Consider the following 24,241-nt stretch of genomic DNA (forward strand, 5'->3'; position numbering starts at 1 on the left):
TCCTGCGTTGCAGGGGGATTCTTTACCAGCTGAGCTACCAGGGAATTGTGATTCATCTACGTTCCTGTACATCCGGACCAGTGGATAGTCAAGGCAAGGGCAAGGTGACTGGGTCCCCTGGGTTTTCGGAGGGACCATGATAACAGAAAAGCTCCTAAAGGATTGGACAGCCTATGAACTTGCCTCAGAATGCTACATTGGTCCTCAGTCCTGTGTTTATGGTATAGCTTGTAACTATGAATGTGAGGGCTGCCAGCGTGGTGACAGTAGATAAATACTGGACAACCAGCCCCAGGAAGGCAGTGATCACGTCTGTTCTGTTCATGGTTGTGAGACCAGCTCCCACCCACAGTGCCTGCTACACAGTAGGATCTGAACAGATGTGAGTTACGAGATTCTTTCCAAGGGTCTATCTACTTGATGAAAAACACTAGGTTAAAGAAGAGTTATTAGGATGAACAAATTGGCCAGATCAACCTTATCTCACTAATTGTTCAGAAAAGAGTGATTAACAAAGCTTGGGATAATTAACAGAGGAATGGATAAAGATGTGGTACATATACACAATGGAATACTACTCAGCCCTAAAAAAGAACTAAATAATGCCATTTGCAGCTAGAGATGATCATACTCGGTGAAGTAAGTCAGAAAGAGAAAGACAAATACCGTATGATATCACTTACACATAGAATCTAAAATATGACACAAACGAACTTATCTACAGAACAGAAACAGGCTCACAAACATATAGAATAGACGGGGGTTGACGAGGAGGGAAGAGAGAGGGCTGTACTGGGAGTTTGGGGTTGGTAGATGTAAACTATTACATTTAGAATGGGAAACAACAGGTCCTACTGTATAGCACAGGGAACTGTATTCAATATCTTGTGATAAACCATAATGGGAAAATATATAAAAAAATGAATGCATGTATGTGTATAACTGAGTCTCTTTACTGTAGAGCAGAGATTGGCACGACATTGTATATCACCACTACTTTAATTAAGAAAAAATTTAAAAAGAAAACTTGGGATAAAAAAAATAGATCTTTAAAACTAAATTTTGATTGTCTCATTTACAGCATGGGCCATATGTCATGTTTTTATAATAAAAAAAAGATATTCAGATGATGCTGTTTCTCCATTTTATTTATTTATTTATGGTTACACTGCACAGGCACTCCGGATCATAGTTCCCTGACCAGGGATTGAACCCATGGCCCCTGAAGTGAAAATGCAGAGTCCTAAACACTGGGCCGCCACGGAATTCCCTTATTTTTCCATTTTAGATTGTCGTTCACATCCAATAAGGGCTTCCCTCGTAGCTCAGTCGGTAAAGAATCTGCCTGCAGTGCAGGAGACCTGGGTTCGATCTCTGGGTTGGGATGATCCCTTGGAGAAGATGGCAACCCACTCCAGTATCCTTGCCTGGCAAATCCCATGGACAGAGGACCCCAGTGGGCTGCAGTCTACGGGGTCGCAAAGAGTCGGGCACGACCGATCGACTAACACTCAGACACATTATTTTTGCATGTGTGATCATGCCTTCTCAACCCGTGATTTAGACGTAAGTGATCAAGAAATCATGGATTTTATATTGAGACAGGTTTAATATAATATAGATATACGGTTTGGAGCTGGAAGAAATTTAGATTGTTTAGTCTAAACCCTTTTATATTACCTATTTAACTCCAAAAGTTGAATGACTTGGCTAAGATCATAAGTTAATGGACAGAAAATGGATTAGAATTCCTAATCTCATATTTTTTTCCTTCAAATATTTCATATTCACAGTGTTTGTATTGCCAAAGTAAAAAAGAAAAAAATTTACTAGTAGCACAGAGTTTTGGGAACAGAGTTCCCACTGTAATATCTTCTGAGACCACTAGGTGTCGTCTTAGAACTATAATTACCTACCACTACTGAAGGTCTCGTGACTATGGGAAAATAGGAATGGATGGAAACTTAGAGGTTTGGGGGTTCTATATAAATGCCACGTACGTTAAATGAGGCTAATGATAATATCACTTAATTCAAAAAATTGTGAGGATTACCTATGAGGTATATGAGGATTACATGAGGTACTGTAAGTAATACATCTGGGACAGTACCTGGTACACGGTAAGCAAACTCTCAATTTTTAGCTCGTTACTACTTATTCATCACCAAGGTATCCCTGTCATATATTTTGATAAATATAGAGAAATTTAAAAATTTTATAATATATGGATTTCAAAATGATAATTTTTCTGCAAGTGAAGGCTAATAAGCTACTATCTTTGTTTAGGTGAATTCCTAGAGGTATGTCAAGAATCAAGTGACATAGATGTGTAAAGATCAACTCTATTGAATGGTGGGGTTTCAGACTTTTCGGAGTCAGGAAAAAAATAACAGATACCACAGGCTTTGGTGTCTGACGGATCCAGGTTTGAATCACAGCTCCCTACCACTTGACACCCCTTTCCCACAATGTCTGCAATTTGTGAAATGAAAATAATACGTACACAGGGCTTTCCCTGTGTGGCTAAAACTCTACGCTTCTAATGCAGGGGGCGAGGCAGGTGAACTAGACCCCACATGTTGTTGTTGTTTATTTGCTAAGTCGTGTCTGACTCTTTTGTGACCCCATGGACTGTAGCCCATCAGGCTCCTCTGTCCATGCGATTTCCCAGGCAAGAATACTGGAGTAGGTTGCTATTTCCTTCTTCAGGGGGTCTTCCCTACCCAGGGACAGAAACCACGTCCACTGCATTGGCACGCAGATTCTTTACCACTGAATCACCTGGGAAGCCCCAAAGTGGGAATGAGGAAGGGGAAACTGCATTTTCCCTTTTCCCAGACTCCATCTCATTTATTTCTTACAGCTACTCTGAAAAGTGCATATAAACTTCATCTTAGAGGGAATTCCCTGAAAATCCAGAGATTAGGATTTGGTACTTTCACTGCCAAGGAACAGGGTTCAATCTCTAACTGGGGAACGAAGACCTTGCAAGCATGCACACACACAGTCCCACTCTTGAGTTATTTGCCTCTTCTGGACCAACGAACCCTTTGGATTTACACTGGACTCTGCTGGGGACCCCATACAAGGCTTCTATCTTAGGAGACTGGACCAGAACTTGGGCCAGGACACTGCCTCTCTGAGGGAGCCTGAAGCTTGGAGGTCTGTGAGTGTAAGGACGTGGGACCTAAATGCAGAGATAGGGAGCCAGCTAAGATGATGTATGCAGAGCAAGTGGAATGGTCCTGACCCGGTGCATTGCAAGCTTCCTCCAAAAGAGCTTTTCCTATTCAAAAGGTTCTACTACTTGAGACTTACATTTTTCCCAAATTTGAGAACCATTTTTTCAGCATTTATGTGGTCCAGAAAATTAGGATGTTGCTTTCTTCTTCGATAATCCTCTTCAGTAAATGGGATCTCAGAGTCATCCTACGAGAGAAAAAAGGCCAGAGTCCATACGTTAGCGTGATGGAAACCTCTAAGCCCCAAGATGTTAGGGAAATCTGTACCATGGATTTCAGTTTATCCCTTTGATTCTCCAGGAAGAATTGATGAACTGTCCCTCCGAGGGACTGTGTAGGAGCGAGAATTGTGGAGAGACCAAGTGATGAACTGCTCAGGGGACTGTCCGGAAATATTTTTCATTCCTGATTCTTAGGACAGACTGATATCCTATCTGATGAAGCCAGTTTATAAAGCCTAAGACAGAAACTTGCACAGGGTATGTTATTAACATGGAATTGACTTGAGGGAAAGAGGCAGTGTGGAAAAGAAGAAAAAAACTTTCCTTTAAGCTCAAAGTGTTCTAAAAACTACTGCTTATTTCTACAATGACTTAACTTTCTTGAAAATGTTTCAGCTAGTCAAATTCTATCCTTTTTTTTTTTCTGACCACACCTCGAAGCTTGAGAGATTTCAGTTCCCCAATCAGAGATCAAACCCAGGCCCCTGGTAGTGAGAGTGCTGAGTCCAACCAATGAACCACCAAAGTGAACTGAAGTCGCTCAGTCATGTCTGACTCTTTGCGACGCCGTGGACTGTAGCCTACCAGGCTCCTCTGTCCATGGGATTCTCCAGGCAAGAATACTGGAGTAGGTTACCATTTCCTTCTCCAGGGGATCTTCCCAACCCAGGGATCGAACCCGGGTCTCCCGCATTGGAGGCAGACGCTTTAACCTCTGAGCCACCAGAAGGACTTCCCCAAATTCTATCATTTACACTTCATCTAAACAAGAGTTTAAAATTTAAACGTCTTCTTTTACTGTAGAGACGTGATTCCATTAAGACATTAAAAAAACTCATCTCTTAATAGTCTTTGAAATGTGTGTACTTTCATTTATTCTTTTTAATTTTACTTATCTATTTATTTTTGGCTAGGCTGGGTCTGCGATGCTTCGTGGACTTTTCTCTAGTTGTGGCGAGCGGGGGCTACCCTCTGGCTTGGGTACATGGGCTTCCCATTGCCGCGGCTTCTCTCATTGAGGAACACAGGCTCTAGTGTGTGTGGGCTCAGTAGTTGTGATACATAGGCTTAGCTGCTCCTCGTCATGGGGAATCTTCCTGAACCAGGGATCGAACCCGCGTCTCCTGCATTGGCAGGCAGACTCTCACCCACTGAACCACCAGGGAAGTCCCCTGCGGTTGCATTTTTTAAAATCTAAATTGTGAGGCTTTTTTTTTTCTTCTTCTTCTTCTTTTCCACACTGCCTCTTTCCCTCAAGTCAATCCCATGTTAATAAGAACATACCCTGTTGCAAGTTTCTGTCTTAGGCTTTACAAACTGGCTTCATCAGATAGGATATCAGTTTGTCCTAAGAATCAGGAATGGAAAATATTTCTTGACAGTCCACTGTCTCTCCACGACTCATGCTCCTACAGAGTCCCTCGGAGGGACAGTTCAACAAAAACTTCCTGTAGAACAAACGGAGAAACTGAAATCCATGGTACAGATTTCTCCCCAATCCATGCAGATTTAGAGGTCCTACTTGGAGTAGGATTCTGATTTTTTTTTTTTTTTTTGACTGAGCTGCACAGCATATGGGATCTTAGTTCCCTGACCAGGGATTGAATCAGTGCCCCGTGCCATGGAAGCACAGAGTCTTAACCACTGGACCTCCAGGAAAGTTCCAGGATTTCAAAAAATACAGTCTAATCAGAAGCCTTCCAATCACATCACATTGCTCTAAGATAAATAACCAGTCCAAAGCATCTGAGTCCGGGGTTTACCCAAAGTTAATCAGAGAGGCAGAAGGAACACAAGAATGAGACCCCTGAGGCGGAACAATTGTTGGCAGGTTTGAAAAATGGGAAGAAGGGCTGAAATGACTGGAGCCAAGCTGGGGATTGGGAGAGGAGGAGGCAGGCAGTGCCAGGCTGCCAGGGCTGGTGGACCAGGTGGGGGAGTTCAGATTCATTCTGAAGGCATGAGAAGGCATGGGAGGATTTTCAGCATTTTAAGCAGGACGATAACATCACCAACTTAATGGACATGAACTTGAGCAAACTCCAGGAGATAGTGGAGGACAGGGAAGCCTGGCATGCTGCAGTCCATGGGGTCGCAAAGACATGACTTAGCGACTGAACAACAACGACAATAGCATGATCTGAATTATATTTGAACAAGATCACTTAGGCTGTTTGTTGGAGACTGCGTTGGAAGGATGTGACGGCAGCTGCCAGTTCCGAGGCCATCCTGGTAGCTCGCAGATACAAAGAGAACAGGATGGATTTAGGAGACATTTTGGATGCAGAATTAACAGAACTGACTGATGAACTGACTGATGGACGGAAGGGAGAGAAGGTGAGCAACGGACATGTGGTGACGCTACTGGGAGAAAGACTGAGAGGGATTGAGTTTTGGGGGGAAGATCCAGTTAGTCCCAATTCTGTGTCCACAGTAGATACTCAATGAATACATGTCATCTAATTAGCTGACCTATTAAATATATCCAGTCATTCATATGTAGGATTGCCAGATAAAATAGAGGACACCCAGCTAAATTTGAATGCCACATAAACAAATACATATTTTTTCAAGTATGAGTATGTCTTCGGGCATGAGATACACTTACATGATATATTATTTGCAGTTTATCTGAAATTCAAATTTACCTGGGTGTCCTGTATTTTTATTAGCTACATCTGGCAATCCTCCTCACAGCGGATCTATAATCAGCTTTGCCTTCAGGATGGAGTCTCTCTGGTCCTGGTGACTATGACACCGTGGCCAGCCTGCCTAACTGACCTTCCTGCTCACTGTGACTGGCTGCCCAATGCCCTCTGCTGGGCCTTGTGACAGAAACAGTTACATTCCAGGTGACCTGCTTCTCTGGTCACAGGTCTGGACAGCCAGTCAGTGTCTCCCCTGCATTCTGAGCCTAAGACTGGGCCACCCTCTCTGGTCCGTACGGGCACTTGGGCCCAGAAGGTCTAGCCAATCCTGGGCTGCAGGCTTCGAGCTGTCATCTCCAGTTTCTGGTTGGGACTGAGATCTGGTCTGTACATTTCGAAATGTCGCTACCGATCGCGGGGCTGTGTTCCCTCTAGCCCTGAAATTCCACATGTTACAAACAAATGACAAATAAAACGTCTTTTAAACTTGCATCTTTCATACAGGTGCCAGTCTCTTGCAGCCACCTGTATCGGTCGCTTTTCCAGTAAGTGATGAGTTGCCGTATTGTCGGAGTAAAACCTAGACTCTTACCTTTGTGTGTTGATGTGTGTTTCCATTTCCCGAAACTGCCTGCTCATTAACACCTCATTACAATCAATAGGCTCACTGATAGGCCTCATCTTCTTAGGAAGCGGAGAACTGACTCTGTACAGTCATCTCCCTTTTCTTCAAGGACTTTGGCTGAACCTGTTGTCTGGTAAGACTCTGTGGGACCCTCTTTTTTTTTTTTTTATTATTTTTTATTTTTTTTTTGGACCCTCTTTTTAATTGATCATTGTGTTTGACTCCCCATGTGGATCACTTGCTGGACTCTTTTCCCCCTGGTCATTATTTTCTTTCTCCCATCCGATCAGTATGTGTGATGACACAGCCCATCTGCTCTTCTGGGCTATCCGGTTAAGCCAGTGTCATCTCTGGTCCCCCTCTTCACTCAGTATAAAAAAAAAATACATAGCTATACTTTTATTACTATTTTTAAATTTTTGGCTGCACCCCATGGCATGTGGGACCTTAGTTCTGCAACCAGGGATCAAACGTGTGCCCTCTGCACTGGAAGATGGAGTCTGAACTGCTGGACCACTGAGGAAGTCCCCATGCTTCTAAAACAGATACTATGGATAAAACCTGGGTATATTAAGATTCTCCAACTTATTGAAATTGTATAATATTTACAAATGAAAATATTCTATTCTACTTATCCTTTTGTATTAAAACTATCTTAACTGTACCATAAAGAAAGCTGAATGAAGAAGAATTGATACTTTTGAACTGTGGTGTTGGAGAAGACTCTTGAGAGTCCCTTGGAGTGCAAGGAGATCCAACCAGTCCATCCTAAAGGAGATCAGTCCTGGGTGTTCATTGGAAGGACTGATGTTGAAGCTGAAACTCCAATATTTTGGCCACCTGGTGGGAAGAGCAGACTCATTGGAAAAGACTCTGATGTTGGGAAAGATTGAAGGCAGGAGGAGAAGGGGACGACAGAGGATGAGATGGTTGGATGGCATCACCCACTCAATGGTCATGAGTTTGGGTAAGCTTCGGGAGTTGGTGATGAACAGGGAGGCCTGGCGTGCTGCAGTCCATGGAGTCGCAGAGAGTCGGACATGACTGAGCGACTGAACTGAACTGAACTGAACTAAATGCAGTTTTGTATTTGTTTAGGTGTTTTTGGCTACAAACAACAAAAACTGGAACTCAAAATGGCCTCAAAAGTGCGAGGATGCATTAGTTCCCATGAGTAACATCCCCAAATCAAGCGCTTTCAGGTGTCGTGTGATGGGCGTCTTCTCCGCCCTTTGGATGCCTTTTTAAGTTTGTCTCCCTCGGGGTGTGGTCTTCCTCTTCAGGCTCACAGAAGACTGTCAGCAGCAGTTTCAGGTGTCACATCCAGGCACGACAACATCTCCAGAGGGACAAACGCTGCATCTTCCTTCATTAGGGATAAGCCGTTCCCAGAGGAGCCTGGACTCAGCTGACTTCCTGGGCACAGAGCTAGACGGCGTCTCCCAGGCTTCCTTGCAGTTGGGTGTGGTCATGTGACCGGATAGAACCGGACTTGGAACAATGGACTGGTTCAAAATGAGAAAGGAGTATGTCAAGGCTGTGGATTGTCACCCTGCTTATTTACCTTATATGCGGAGTGCATCATGAGAAATGCCGGGCTGGGTGACGCTCAAGCTACAATCAAGAGTGCCGGGAAAAATATCAACAACCTCAGATATGCAGATAATACCACTCAAATGGCGGAAAGCAAAGAGGAACTAAAGACCCTCTTGATGAAAGAGGAGAAAGGTGAAAGAGGAGAATGATGAAGCTGGCTTGAAACTCAACATTCAGAAAACTAAGATCATGGCACCTGGTCCCACCACCTCAGGGCAAATAGATGGGGAAAACGAGGAAACAGCAGCAGATTTTATTTTCTTGGGCTCGAAAATCACTGTGGACTGTGACTGCAGCCATGAAATTAAAAGACGCTTACTCCTCGGAAGAAAATCTATGACAAACCTAGACAGCATGTTGAAAAGCAGAGAGCACTTAGCTGGCAAGAGTCCATATGGTCAAAGACATGGTTTCTCCAGTGGTCATGTATGGGTGTGAGAGCTGGACCAGAAGGAAGACTGAATAATTTATGAGAGAGCTGAATAATTTATGCTTTCAAGTTGTGGTGATGGAGAAGACTCTTGAGAGTCCCCTGGACAGCAAGGAGATCAAACCAGTCAATCCTAAAGGAAATCAATCCTGAATAACCATTGAAAGGACGGATGCTGAAACTGAAGCTCCAATACTTTGCCCACCTGATGCAAAGAACCGACTCATTGAAAAAGACCCTGATGCTGGGGAAGATTGAGGGCAAGACGAGAAGGGGGCGACAGAGGATGAGATGGCTGGATGGCATCATCGACTCAGAGGACATGAGTCTGAGCAAGCTCTGGGAGATGGTGAGGGACAGGAAGGCTGCAGTCCATGGGGTTGCAAAGAGTCGGGCATGACTGGGTGACTGAAGAACAACAAAAAATTGTTTAAAAAAAACAAAACATGGTGAGAGGATGGGAACATGCCAAAGGGACACAGAAGCTAACACTGGAGCCACTTCCCCATATTTTCTTTGGAGGAACCATCTCTTCCCCACTCGGCCTATTTAGTTCAGGAGGCTGATCATTCCTGCCTCTAGAAGTGGGTACATGATCCCAGCTCTGGTCAATCAGTGTTCGGCATTCCCCTGGTCACAGTGACTGGTTCATGGTTAGGCCTGTGACATAAGGCCTGGAAGAACAGCATATTCCAGATCTGGGGAGGGACATGGCCTAAAGGGAGAAGAGAAGTCAAGCTCTAGAGATATAAGCCTGGGAGCTCCTAGGGGCCAGAAGGAGTGGAGAGCTTAACCAAGAATAAGCCTAGAGGAGAAAAGAAGCAATTGAAGGGAGAGAAAGAGTAGGTTAGTTCTGAGCACTGTTTAAGCCCCTAGATACAGCTGTATCTGAAGGCCATTGTCTGACTACCCAGTTATGAGTTAATAAATCCCCATTTTGCTTAAGTCTGTATGAGTTTGTTAATAACTGAAGGAGTGAGGACAATCAATCAGGTCAGCGAAATGATCAGCCAGTCAAGTGACCAACGACTGTTTTGTAGCGGACGCTTTACTAGACACTCTGAGGGCTGGAACTTCAACAGGAATAAAGTGAAAGCCCTGCTCCTTGAGGCGATGGCAACCAAGTGGAGGAGGTGAGTGAGATTCACAAGAAAGGGACAGAAACCCTCCGGTTCCTGCCCTCGAGGACCTCTGCGTCCACTGAGGGAGAGCGAATTAAACAGATAAATGACCTCTGATGCAAGAAGTGTGATAAATGCTTAAGTATGTCCTTGTTATAAATAAAGCATTCCATTGAGTCTAACATGCGCCTTTTTCCTTCCCCATTTTGACATCTCTGAAATTGGAACATGTCCTGTCATCACTGGCTTATCACAATGTGCTCAGCCAGGAAGCATCCACCGTGCTGTGCTCCTTGGACCCTGGGTCACCTTGGGGTCACCTTGAGCACACATCATCTTTATACTGACTTAGGTACTACGCATGTTGGTCTAATTGCCTTTTAGGATGTCTTTTCAAAGATTATAGTGTGATTCAGCTCTTGGATGAAAAGGCAGTTCACAGGCACAGCGCCATGGAGACAAAGCAGCAGATGGAAATCTGATGTCAGCAGACAAATCGATGATATCAGCCTTATAAAAAAGTGTGTGCTCAGTCACTCAGTCGTGTCTGAGTCTCTGCAACCCCACCAACTATAGCCCAACTCCACGGACTGTAGCCTGCCAGGCTCCTCTGTCCATGGGATTTCCCAGGCAAGAATACTGGAGTCGGTTGCCATTTCCTCCTCCAGGGGATCTTCTCTAGCCAGGGATCGAACCTGCGTCTCCTGGGTCTCCTGCATTGGCAGGTAGATTCTTTACCACTGCACCACCCCAGGGATCAAACCCCTGGGGGTGTGGAGTGTGGAGTCTTAGCCACTAGACCATCAGGGAAGCCTCTGAACTGAGTTTGAAGAAGTTTGGGGAATACTAGAACCACTGTATTTTGCTTATATTTTCCCTTTAAATGTATGCACGGGAATATACACGACAAAAATATAGGTATAGGTAAGTCTAAAAGAGTACGCTTTTAATACATTTAAAATAAAAAGTGATAAGGTTTGTTATAGTTGAACAGGCAGCATTTTCCTCTTCTTTCTCAGGGGCTTGTAAAACAACGTGGCCCCTTGGAGTGGAGTGGCTTGGAGCCCATGAATTCTCAGTTCAGTCGCTCAGTCGTGTTCGACTGTTTGCAACTCCAGGCTAACATGCAGCACGCCAGGCTTCCCCGTCCATGAACACTGCAGAGGGCTTATTAAGGGGCAGAGTTTCGGAGTGTAAGCACATTGAAAACTGTAGAAAGCTCTCTCCACTTGCAAACGACAAGGTACGGAGGCCGAAATGCTGCATAAAAGAAAAGCTAGCGCACTACTTACCGGGTCCAGGGGTTTGGACCTCGCCCAGGTCATCACTGTGGAGACCAAAATAAACACCTTCCGCTTTTCGAAATGGCTGCTTTCTTCATTTAGGGCTGTGGGGCCAAAATGCAGAGTGGTTACTTGGATGCATGCAGAACATGTTAAAATGCTGTGCACTTTTCATCACCAGCCGGACTTGAATTGACTCCTCTTTCAAGAAGCGACTTTACACCAGGGGCACCCCCTCTGATGCCTCACTGCCCCACCTAGTCTCTGCTCCTGGCCACCTCCCTCCAGCCATCCGACTTCCTCACAATCCAGCTCACAATCCAGCCCCTTTCTATTTCCTGGCCTGCAGCGGTGTGCTTCCATCTTTAGGAGGGCTCGTGATACTAGTAATTATAGCTGACATGGTGGTGTTTTAGTAGCTTAGTTGTTGTCCTACTCTTTGCGACCCCCATGGACTGTAACCCGCCAGGTTCCTTTGTCCATGGGATTCTCCAGGCAAGAATACTGGAGTGGGTTGCCATTTCCTCCTCCAGGGGATCGTTCTGACCCAGGGATGGAACACACGTCTCCTGCATTGCAGGCAGATTCTTTACCGACTGAGCCACCAGGGCATGAATGGGAACAATTCATGGGCTTTAGTGAATAATTCCTGGTGGCTCAGATGGTAAGGAACCCACCTTCAAAGCAGGAGAACGGGTTCGATCCGTGGGTTGGGAAGATCCCCTGGCAGGCTACAGTCCCTGGGCTTGCAAAGAATCAGACACGACTGAGCAACTAACACACACATACACTGAATTCTTACCATCAGGAGGTAGATGCTAACAGCTGTTTTTATAGATAAGGGAAGGGAAGCACACTTCCCATTTGCTCAGATTCATGGAATGAAGTCGTGGGGCAGAGTCCAGTCCTAGAAGCCTGGTTGTCTGGCCTGTGGTCCCCACTCTGTCTCTCCTCTGGCTTCATGGAGAATGGACTGGGAGGCCTGAATCAGAAGGCAAGGCCTCTCTGTATTTTTTAAATCTTTAAAAAAAATTGAAGTATAGCTAACTTTCAGTGTTACGCTAGCTTCAGGTGTATAGCAAAGTGATTCAGTTGTATCTATCTATACCTACATGGCTTCCCTGGTGACTCAGCGGTAAAGAATCCGCCTGCCAGTGCAGGAGATGCAGGAAACCCAGGTTTGATCCCTTGGTCTGGAAGATCCCTGGAGAAGGAAATGGCAACCCACTCTAGTAGTCTTGGTTGGGAAATCCCATGGACAGAAGAGCCTGGCGGGCTACTGTCCATGGGGTTGCAAAGAGCTGGACACTCTTAGCAACTAAAAGTAAAACAAAATCTGTATCTATACATTCTTTCTTTCAGAATCTTTTCCATTACAGGTTATTACAAGCCCGTGACTGTGGAGACCGTGGAGACTGTCACAGGATCTGGGCGATACAGCAGACCTTTGTTGTTCACCTAGTTTATATAGAACAGTGTGTGCGTGTTAGCCCTGAACTCTTAAGTTATCTACCCCCAACCAATCCACAACCGTAAGTTTCTTTTCTGTGTCTGTGAGTCTGTTTCTATTTTGTAAATAAATTCATTTACATTTTTTAGGCTTATAAAAAAGCCTATGTCATGTAAGTGATATAGTCTTTCTCTAACTCACTTCACGTATTAAGAGATTCTCTAGGTCCATCCATATTGCTGTAAATAGCGTTATTTCGATTTTTTTTTTTTAATGGACCAAGCCCTCTCATGATTTCACATAAAGCAGTACTATTTAGCTTAAGTCCTTGTGGAAGGAAGTAATTTTCCTTTCTCCCCAACTGCCCCTGGCTGGGGTAGAGCAGCCCATGAGTGGTGGCGGGGGGCTGGTGGGTGGAGGGTTTTGGTAACACCCTGATGCTGGATTATGAACAATATGTAGACACTGGAATTTAGAATAGTGGTGGACTGGACACATGAGTATTTGGTGTCCAAAAGGTTTGTTATTTTCCACGAGGGCTCTCCACACATTTAAGCATAGGAGTGGAGTGGAACTCACTGTTGTGTCCAACTGTTTGCAATCCATGGACTGTAGCCCACCAGGCTTCTCTGTCCATGGGATTTTCCAAGCAAGAATACCAGAGTGGGTTGCCATTTCCTCCTCCAGTGGATCTTCCCAAACCCGGGACCAAACCCAAGTCTTCTGAGTCTCCTGAACTGGCATGCGGATTCTTTACTGCTCAGCCACCAAAGAGCTTCCCATGAAAAGTATTGTGGTATCAAAGTTTGAGGACCTGAGGCAGGAGATAGATGGGCCCCCGGGGCAAAGAGTTGGGAAATTGTTCTCTGTGATCCGATGTTGTTGTTCAGTTGCTGTCATGTCCTACTCTTTGCAACCCCATGAACTGCAGCATGCCAGGCCTCCCTGTCCTTCACTATCTCTCTGGGTTTGCTCAAACTCACATCCATTGAGTCAGTGATGCCATCCAAACATCTCATCCTCTGTCACCACCTTCTCCTCCTGCCTTCAATCTTTCCCAGCATCAGGGTCTTTTTCCAATGAATTGACTCTTTGCATCAGATGGCCAAAGTATTGGAGCTTCAGCATCAGTCCTTCCAATGAATATTCAGGGTTGATTTTCCAGTAATCATGTATGGATGTGAGAGCTCAACTATAAAGACAGTTGAGCACTGAAGAATTGATGCTTTTGAACCGTGGTGTTGGAGAAGACTCTTGAGAGTCCCTTGAACTGCAAGAAGATTCAACCAGTCCATCCTAAAGGAAATCAGCCCTGAATATTCATTGGAAGAATGGATACTGAAAGTGAAACTCCAATACCTTGGCCACCTGATGCAAAGAGCTGACTCATTTGAAAAGACCCTGATGGTGGGAAAGATTGAAGGCAGGATGAAAAGGGGATGACAGAGAATGAGGTGTTTGGATGGCATCACCGACTCAATGGACATGAGTTGGAGTACACTCCGGGAATTGGTGATGGACAGGGAGACCTGGTGTGCTGCAGTCCATGGGGTCGTAGAGTCAGACACGACTGAGCAACTGAACTGATTTCCTTTAGGACTGACTTGGTTTGATCACCTCGCTGTCCAAGTGACTCTAGATAAGAGACCACCTATATTTCTCATTCTTGAAGTCAGGAGACCTCCCTGAGTATGCATGCACAGAAAGGCTCCTTGGAGGTCAGAAAGGGAGGGGGCACCACCCCATAGTAAGTGATGCTCACTACCCATAGGCCTCTTCAGTGGATTCCATCTTGGCTGAGAGACATGCACGCACATGTGGGAGGATCCTGAGATACACCGAATATGGACTCTGCACCAGGCAAATCAAAATGATTCACCAAAAGAAACCCAGGAAAAAGGCCCCATACCCAACGGCACTCAGACTCCCTCTCTGAGTCTACTCGTGTCTATCCACACTTACTTGTACTCTTTTCCTCCAAGTAAACATTTTACTTGTTTCACTACTCTCCGTCTTCATGGGAATTCATTTCTGCAAAGCCACGGGGCCAGGGTCTTATCACTGACCCCTGGTCTGGTGGTTAGGACTAGATGCTCTCATAGCCTCGACTGACCTCAATCTCTGGCCGGGAACTGAAACCCTGCTCCAAGCCACTGCAGGCTGAGGCCACCCGAGATTAAACCTACCATGTTCCCGTGATGATTAGTGAGGGGATCCTACAAGGTGCTGAGGCTCATCTGTTATAGCAGGAAGTCAGTAGTTAATGTCTAAAATTCATAATCAAAGGACATCAGTGTAGGCATTTTGTGTGTGTGTGGACTAAAAGCAACAAGTGGGTTAAATGAGCTTCCTTTGAGGGAGTAAGGATGGAATGGGAAAGAAATGCAGGAAATTGTTTTTTTTTCTTCTAAATCCTCCTGTGGTTTTTAAATTTTTGAAATATGCCCAGGTTTTATTTCAGAAGAGAATTAAAATTTAAGGAAAACTCTGAATATATATTACATAGAAAAAAATCAATTTCCAAAGACCAGCACAAAATGAGAACTCAATAAACATTAGGTCTGATTATTATTTTAGGTGGTGCAATTATCTTAGAAAGTGCAATTATACGTCATCTGGAAATATTTGCAAAGGGACAAAATGTGGGGAGTAGGCAATTATAAAGCTCTGTTCTGAAATATGACACATTGCTCATGTTTTTGATTTGTATCTGAATGAAACTTAGGCCCACAGTGATAAATGAGAAATCAAACATTCTAAGCTCCTGAGGACTTCCACACATCCAGAGAGAGTACTTTCCCATCATTATTTCTCTGAATATGGTACAGATATTCCTGAAGCTTCATTCCATTTCTTTGAACATAAGCCAAAATACAGTTTTTCTATTCTTCTTATTCAGGGTTTGGCAAAGTACTTATTATGTTGTTTTTGTAAATAAAGTTTTGTTGAATGGAACTTCCCTAGTGGTCCAGTGGATAAGACTCCGTGCTTCCAAAGCAGGAGGCTTGGGTTCGATCTTAGGTCGGGGAACTAGATCCCCCAAGCTGCAACTAAGACCTGGAACAGCCAAATAAATAAATATATTTTTAAGTTTTATTGGAACCCGGTTCATTCATTTACATTTTGTCTATGGTTGCATTTGTGCTACAGTGGCAGAGAAGTTGGCTTGAAAAGCCAAAAATCTGGCCTTTTACAGAAAAAATCTGCTGACTCCTGGACTAATCTGCCAAAAATGAAGATATTGAAGTGTAAGTGATAGTCTTCAGTTGTGTCCACCTCTTTGTGACCCACGGACTATAGCCCTCCAGGCTCCTCTGTCCATGGAATTCTCCAGGCAGGAATACTGGAGAGGGTAGCCATTCCTTCCTCCAGGGATCTTCCCAACCAAGGGATAGAACCTGGGTCTCCTGCGTTGCAGGAAGATTCTTTACAGTCTGAGCCAACAGGGAAGCACCTAACATAAAAGTAAAAAATACTGCAAAGTAAGGTTCTTGTGTCTTTTTGGCTGTCCTCCTGGTCTAGAATGACAATTCAAATAAGCTCAGTTGCTCTGGGTTTAATAAGGATATGAATTACAAAGCACCCAATTGCTAAACATCACCTGTTCCTTAGAGTTTATTGCCTTTTTCAAAGCATTTAAAACACATTCAACCCCACCTCCTTGAGCAGTGTCCATAGAATGAATAAAGGTTGAATTTTGAACATTAAGCTTTCATTTCTTTAAATGATTAAAATTATTCTATTCTTTGAACACATAGACCAGTGGAATAGGCTAGACAGCCCAGAAATAAACCCACGCACTTAAGGTCAATCTGCGACAAAGGAGGCAAGGATACCCAATGGAGAAAAAGACAGTCTCTTCCATAAGTGATGCTGGGAAAACTGGACAGTTACATGTAAAAGAATGAACTCAGAACATTCCCTAACATCATATGCAAAAATAAACTCAAAATGGATTAAAGACCTAACTGTAATCCTGGAAACCATAAAACTCCTAGAGTAAAACATAGGCAGAACACTTTTTGATATAAAGTATAGCAATATTTTTTTTTGATCTGTCTCCTAAAGCAAAGGAAATAAAAAGAAAAACAAATGGGACCTAATTAAATTTAAAAGCTTTTGCACAGCCACTAACAAAATGAAAAGGCAATGTACTACTGGGGAGAAACTATTTGCAAATGGGTCAAAACAATAAGGGATTAATATCCAGCATATATAAACAGCTCATTCAACTCAACATCAAAAAAACAAACAGCACAATTTTTAAAATGGGCAGAAGTGGATAGATATTTTTCCAAAGAGGAAATGCAAATGCCCGACAAACACATGAATAGATGCTCAACATCGCTAATCATGAAGGAAATGCAAATCAAAACCACAATAAGATATCACCTCACATCTGTTAGAATTGCTGTTATCAAAAAGACAACAAATAACAAATTCTGGTGAGGATGTGGAGAAAAGGGAACCCTTGTACACTATTGCCAAGAATGTACACTGGTGTAGCTGCTGTGGAAAACAATATGGAAGTTTCGCAAAAAACTAAAAATAGAACTATCATATGACCCAGCAGTTCCACTCTTGGGTCTATATCTGAAAAAACAAAAGCACTAATTAAAAAAGATACATGTACCCCATGTTCACAGCAGCATTATTTACAATAGCCAAGATATGGAAGCAATCTAAGGCCCTTCAACAGATGAAGGGATAAAAAAGAATTCATATAAATAGATATATATTTGTGTGTGTGTACATTGGAATACTACTCAACTATAAAAAAAGAATGACATTTTGCCATTTGTAACAACATGGATAGATTTACTATGCTGAGTAAAATAAGTCAGACAGAGCAGGACAAATACTGTCTAATATCACTTATACGTGGAATCTAAAAAATACACAAACTAGGGAATATAACAAAAAAGAAGGAGACTCACAGAACTAGAGAAACAACTAGTGGTTACCAGTAGGGAAAGGGAAAGGGGGAGGAGCTAGATAAGGGTAGGGAATTAAAAGGTACAAATTATTATGTATAATCAAGGCTATGGTCTTCCCAGTAGTCATGTACGGTTGTGAGAGCTGGACCATGAAGAAGGCAGAGCGCCAAAGCATTGATGCCTTTGAACTCTGGTGCTGGAGAAGACTCCTGAAAGCCTTAGTCAGCAAGGAGATCAAACGAGTCCATCTTAAGGGAAATCAATCCTGAATTCTCATTGGAAGGACTGATGCTGAATCTGAAGCTCCAGTACTTTCGTCATCTGATGCGAACAGCTGACTCATTGGAAAAGTCCTTGATGCAGGGAAAGATTGAGGGCAGAAGGAGAAAAGGTGAGATGGCTGGATGACATCACTGATGTAATGGACATAAACTTGGGCAAACTTCAGGAGATGGTGAGGGACAGGGAGGCCTGGCCTGCTGCAGTCCATAGGGTCAACAAAAAGTCAGACACGACTGAGCAACTAAACAATAACAACATTAGGATAAAATAAGCTATAAGGATATATTGTGCAACACAGGAAATACAGTCAACGTTTTATAATCAGTAGAGTATAGCCTTCAAAAATTGTGACTTATAATATTGTACACTTTTATAATATTGTACATCAATTTTGGCTTCCCTGGTGGCTCAGACAATTAAGAATCCTGCAATGCAGGAGACCTGGGTTCGATCCCTGAGTTGGGAAGATCTGGAAAAGGAATGGCAACCCATTCTAATATTCCTGCCTGGAAAATCTTGTGGACAGAGGAGTTTGTCAGGCTATAGTCCATGGGGTCACAAGAGTTTGAACACAACTTAGTGACTAAACCACCACATCAACTATACTTCAATTTAAAAAATTCTCTCCTTCAGGAGTACCTGTCCCTAAGTTAATTTAGCAAGGAAGCCATTAGACTGAGGTGGCCCTAGCACCTTAGCAGCCTAGATGAGCAAACCCCAACCTAAACAAACTAATCACAAATAGTCAATAGACTCTCCCAAATAAGGGAAATGCTTAAGCTGCAGCCAATCAAATAACTGCATGCTTCTGGCTTTTCTCTTCCCTGGTGACTTAGATGGTAAAGAATCGGCCTGCAATGTGGGAGACCCAAGTTTGAACCCTGGATCAGTTAGATCCCCTGGAGAAGGGAATGGCTACCCACTCCAGTATTTCTTGCCTGGAAAATTCCATGGATAGAGGAGTCTGGCAGGCCACAGTCTATGGGGTCACAAAGAGTCGGGCATGACTGAGTGACTAATACTTAAGCTGTAGCCAATCAAATAATTGCATTGCCTCTGGGTTTTCTCAGTCTTGGCCCTAGCTCCTGTTAGTGGGGCTCCTAACCACTTCCAGTTTGGTGCTGCCCAACATGAATCAATTTTTTTTTTTTTTTGGTCTGCCTAGCTGCGGGGATCTTAGTTTCCCAACAAGGATTTGAACCTGGGGCCCTTCGCCATGAAAGCACACAGTCCTAACCGCTGGACCTCCAGGGAGTTCCCAGTATGAATTGATTCTTGCTCACATACACACTTAAATATTTTCATATGTCTCTGTGTATGTTGTAACATTATCCATAGGCATATCCACTAGTTTGATCTCACTTCCTGTTTTAGGTAAATTTCAGATCAGTTCTTCCATGGTTCTAATTTGCCTAGTGTTCCTGGGATGGCTCTTAGGTAAGGTATATGGCATGAAAGTCCCGCCCCTGGAGATCAAGGGTACATCTCACTGACCAGAGACTGCCCAGATGGCTTCCTCCGCTTGCTGGGGGTTCTCAGTGATGTTATAAATGATAACATCACATTCCAGCAGGCGCAAGAGAAGATCTTCTTGAGAGATGCCCTGAAAAAGAAAGTTGACAGTAATTTGTTGCAAGAAGCAATGTCACCTTAATATTTAGATGGGAGTGACAATTTCCAGATGAGACATGCTGCCTGGATAGTCCCACAGGAAAAAAAAATCACAGAAGGATTTTTTTTTTTTTTTGGATTTTTTTAACTTAAAATGAAATTTTGGCTCTCTTCCGTGTGTAGTTTTCAAATAACAAAGTTTATGAAAATAGCCAGGAACAGATGAACAAGAAAATTACATAAAGATCTTAGGTACTATTTCTGCCTACTGTTTAAACCCTGATTCAGGAGGGAAGAATTAGAGCATGCTGGAAGAAAATGTGTGAGGCATTTAAAAGGAACTCAATCTTTGAACAAGTTTCTTTGAGCCGTTATAGATCATGAATGACTCAGAAGTGCTGATAAGTGATTAATGTGGATTATTTCAGAATCCTCAGGATGCAACAAATCTGGTCTCAAAATGTAAGGTAACTTATCACAGTTGACAGCTGGGAGTATTTAAAGATACAGAATTAAAAAAATGTTTTGCTTATTTTTGGCTGTGCCGGGTCTTCATTGCTCCATGGGTTTTTCTCCAGTTGTGGAGAGTGGGGGCTAATCTCTAGCGGCCATGCACGGATTTTAGGGAGCATGTGCTTCAGCAGTTGTGATGGATGGGCTTAGTTGCTCCATGGCATGTGGGATCTTCCCAGAAAGTGAAAGTGAAGTCGCTCAGTTATGTCCGACTCTTTGCAATCCCATGGACTGCAGCCCACCAAGGTGCTCTGTCCATGGGATTTTCCAGGCAAGGGTACTGGAGTGGGTTGCCAATTCCTTTTCCAGGAGATCTTCCCAACCCAGGAATCGAACCTGGGTCTCCTGCATTGCAGGCAGACGCTTTACCCTCTGAGCTACCAGGGAAGCCCAGGCCAGGGATCAAACCCGTGTCTCCTGCATTAACAGGTAGATTCTTTAACCGCTGAGCTACCTGGGAAGCCCCGCAATAGAGAAAATTTTAATGTTTAAAAACACCAAGTTCTTATATGATGTGAAAGTAACTTTGATGATCTTTGTGTTTAACCAGTTATTCCTTGCTGCGTGGTGCCAGCACATTTTGGTAGTACCATACCGTGGGTGGGTATCAACCATAAAAGGACCAGGATTTACACCGGTTGCTATTCCTCCTGTCTCAGGGATCAGATATTCCCCCATAGATCCTTGATTGGTTGCATGAGAGCAGGACACTTCAGATCAAACTTGATCTCTTTACCACAACTTCTTTTGGAGAATCACAAGAGGGGACATGCCTTTCATCAGAGGTTGTGCGTGTGTGTGTTCAGTTGCTAAGTTGTGTCTGACTCTTTTCGATCCCCTGGACTGCAGCAAAGCCAGGCTTCCCTGTCCTTCACTGCCTCCAGGAGTTTGCTCAGATTCATGCCCCTTGAGTTGGTGATGCCATCTAACCATCTCATACTCTGCTGCACTCACCCCCCATACCCCGCCCCACCACCGCCCCGTCTACTTTTGCCCTCAATCTTTCCCAGCATCAGGGGCTTTTCCAATGATTCAGCTCTTCTCATCAGGTGGCCAAAGTACGGGAGCTTCAGCTTCAGCATCAGTTCTTCTAATAAATATTCAGGGTTGATTTCCTTTAGGATTGACTGGTTTGATCTTCTTGCAGTCCAACAAACTCTCAAGAGTCTTCTCCAGCACAACAGTATGAAAGCATCAATTCCTCACGTTCAACTTTCTTTGTGGTCTCTCATATCCATACATGACTACTAGAAAAACCATAGCTCTGACTAGATGGACCTTTGTTGGCAAAGTGATGTCTTTGCTTTTTAATACACTGCCTAGGTTTGTCACATTCTTGTTAAATTCAACAGCAACATCCTAGCTTCTGGTGTTTCCCTGGCAATATTTGGTGTTCCTTGGCTTATCAAAACATTACCCATATCTTTACCTTCATCTTTACACGAAATGCTCCCTATATCTCTGTCCAAATTTCCCCTTTTTATAAGGACGCCGAGCATACTGGATTAGAGACCCACCCAAATGAGCTCCTTCTAACTCGATTTCTTCTGTAAAGACCCTATGTTCAAATAAGGTCTCATCCGGAGGTCCTGGGGGGTTAGGACTTCACCTATTTTGGACACAATTCAGTCCCTAATATCATCCATTCGATTTCTTTTCTGGACTGAATGTGCAAGAGAGAAGATACTCTGAAAATCCTGATTCAAACATGGAATTTTGGAACTCCCTGGCTGGCCAGTGGTTAGCACTTTGCACTTTCAGTGCTGAGGGCCTGGGTTCAATCCCTGGTCAGGGAACTAAGATCCCACAAGATGCACATTACAGTAAAAATAAAAAAAATTAAACAAACAAACATGGATTTTCACCTTGTCAGCAGCAGAGTACACCACAGTCCTGGTACACCTGGGACTTACCTATAGTCAGCAAGGACACAATGAGAAAGATTGGGGGATGGGAAGAAATTGAAGCCATGCGTTCCTGACACAGTGTGTTCTAGATCTCTTTCAAGAGAAAGAAGGTGAAGCATCTATGAGTCCATGAAAGCATGTGAGATGTGTCCAGAAGAAAACATATACACCTGGTAAATCATAGTTGGACCGATTTAAGTTGAAACAGGCACATTTTCAAAAGAATGGTCCTCCTATCAGATATTGTGCATTCATTTGTTCCCCCAATAAATAATTGTGAGCACTGATTTTGACCCTAAGGAGAAAGGCAAAAAATGATTGACATATGACTGTTGGTAATACAGAGTATTGTGTGTGGGTGTGTTGTTGGCAAAATTTTAGTAAATAACTATGGTCTAATGTGGACAAGGATGCAACTAAGCACATGAAGCTTCTGTACAAAGTAGGAAAAGGTAAGCTGCTCTTGGACAAATTATATGGTGCCCACTTTGGGACACACTGCAGCCAGAAGAACACATCACGTTTCAGCCCCTAGTTGCGTCCACAGCTGAATGTCCTTGTGCAGTGTGCAACCTGTGCATTCTTTCATGGCAGCCCCCAGTGTAGAAAGGGCTATCATCGAGGTACATTTGAGCTTTGACGGACCAGGCGAGTATGTGATTATGACTCATAGGGATTGACATTTGAGCTGGACTGACAGGGTGAATACAAGCTCACTCAGCATAGCCTAGGAAGTTCACAGACTAGCAGGCCATTTGCTGAGTTAGGAAGAAGCTCCTTTCACAACCTGGGCTAGCCTGCTATCTTCCATTCTCCACTCTCTCTCTCTCACCTTTTACGCCATACTTGCTTCTTCCCTTGGCTCCCTAGAATCTAAGCTCTAGCTATACTGATGCTTTCCGTTTCGAAGCTCACCATACCCTCACCCAGGTGTCCCCTTCACGTGTCAATTCCTTGTCCCCTTACCTGCTTGGTAAGTTCTACTCAGCCCTGGAGGCTCAGCCTCAGTCCCAGCATTTCCAGCAGCCCCCAAACTCCAAAAAGGAGGGCCAACTGTGTTGGCTCTCCAGATCAGAGGAGCTGGGGGATGGGTCTTGATCTGTGCAATGGGGAGAAGTTTGGAGCTCACCTGTCTGGCTCTCTAGATAAGACTGAAAACTCAAACTGACCTTTTCAGGGTGCTCTGGACACGGTTGTGCGCATACCTCTGTCATCAAGTCCCCATCCTGCCCTGGAGCTGCTAGTTTAGATCGAAGAGTCCCTGCTAGTCTGTGAGCCCTGCAGTCATCTTCGGGCCTTTAAAGTACTCCAGGGACTTCCCTGGCAGTCCAGGGGTTAAGACGCTGAGCTACCAAGGCAGCGGGTGCAGGTTCCATCCCTGGTCAGAGAACTAAGATCCCACTTGCAGTGTAGCAAGGCCAAAAAAAAAAAAAAAGGGCTCAATACTAATTCACTGAATCAAATTCAGGTGTAAATAGAGATCAGAGATGGGGATCTGAACCAATGCAATTAGCCAGGAGAATGGAAAGCGGACATTCTTTAGAGAGCTATTCAAGAGATAGGTTGAGGCCTCCCTTCCCTCAGCTGGGTTAAGGTTCTCGGTCTTTCCCGGGAAGCTAAGACCGCGTTAGAGTGAGACTGTCATTCCACCCTGCGGCTAGCACTGTGCCTGGCACCCCTGACTAGCGCTTGCCCTCACCACGGCCTAGGTCACAGAGCCCATCAGCATCTACTCGGCCCTCATCCTGCACAAGGATGAGGTGACGGTTGCAGAGGATGATAACAATGCCCTCATTAAAGCAGTCAGTGTAAATGTTGAGCCTTCTGGCCAGGCTTGTTCGCAAAGGCTTCCGCAAAAGTCAGCATCGGGAGCTTCATCTGCAAAGATGGGGCGAGGGGCGCGGGGACGGGCAGCAGGGGGCGGGGCTGGTAGATCGGCTTCAGCAGGACGTCCTGTCCCCCCCACTCTCACCACTGCTGCCCCCCCTGAAAAGCAGGAAGCAGAAGCAAAGAAAGAAGAATCTGAAGAGTCTGATGATCACGTGGGTTTTGGTCTTTTTGACTAAACCTCTTTGGTAACATGTTCAATAAAAAGCTGAGCTCTTAAAGATAAAGAGAGAGAGAGGAGAGCTGGGTTGAGGATCTCATGACCAAAAGGATATGAGAGGCAGTGCTGCCAACTAAAGGACGTCGTCAGCCATCCGGCTCTACAAGGATTAGGTCGTTAGCTATTGCGCTTGCAGACTTCCAACAGCCCCTGAACGGAAATCAGCAGGGAGGTCAGGAAGGAGGCATCCTGTGCCCTGGGAAAAACCGACAGAACGGGCCTTCAGAAAGGTAGGTATTTTCAGGAGAAATGTTTATGACCCCATTAT

At 44.2% G+C, this 24,241-nt stretch overlaps 1 protein-coding gene and 1 non-coding gene across 2 annotated transcripts in view; both read right to left on the reverse strand.

Annotated features, from left to right (window-relative positions):
- Positions 1-24,241, reverse strand: part of AK7 (adenylate kinase 7) — a 61,538-nt gene that overhangs the window by 28,663 nt on the left and 8,634 nt on the right. Inside the window, exons 3-5 of the mRNA XM_043434577.1 lie at positions 19,330-19,438; positions 11,176-11,270; positions 3,319-3,429 (exon numbers count right to left, since the gene is read on the reverse strand). Coding sequence (XP_043290512.1) covers positions 3,319-3,429; positions 11,176-11,270; positions 19,330-19,438 — 315 coding nt within the window. The remainder of the gene's footprint in view (positions 1-3,318; positions 3,430-11,175; positions 11,271-19,329; positions 19,439-24,241) is intronic.
- TRNAC-GCA lies at positions 20,275-20,346 on the reverse strand. The gene has a single exon. It is a non-coding gene; the product is annotated as a tRNA-Cys (tRNA).

This window comes from Cervus canadensis, chromosome 17 (assembly GCF_019320065.1).
Source record: "Cervus canadensis isolate Bull #8, Minnesota chromosome 17, ASM1932006v1, whole genome shotgun sequence".
NCBI lineage: Eukaryota > Metazoa > Chordata > Mammalia > Artiodactyla > Cervidae > Cervus > Cervus canadensis.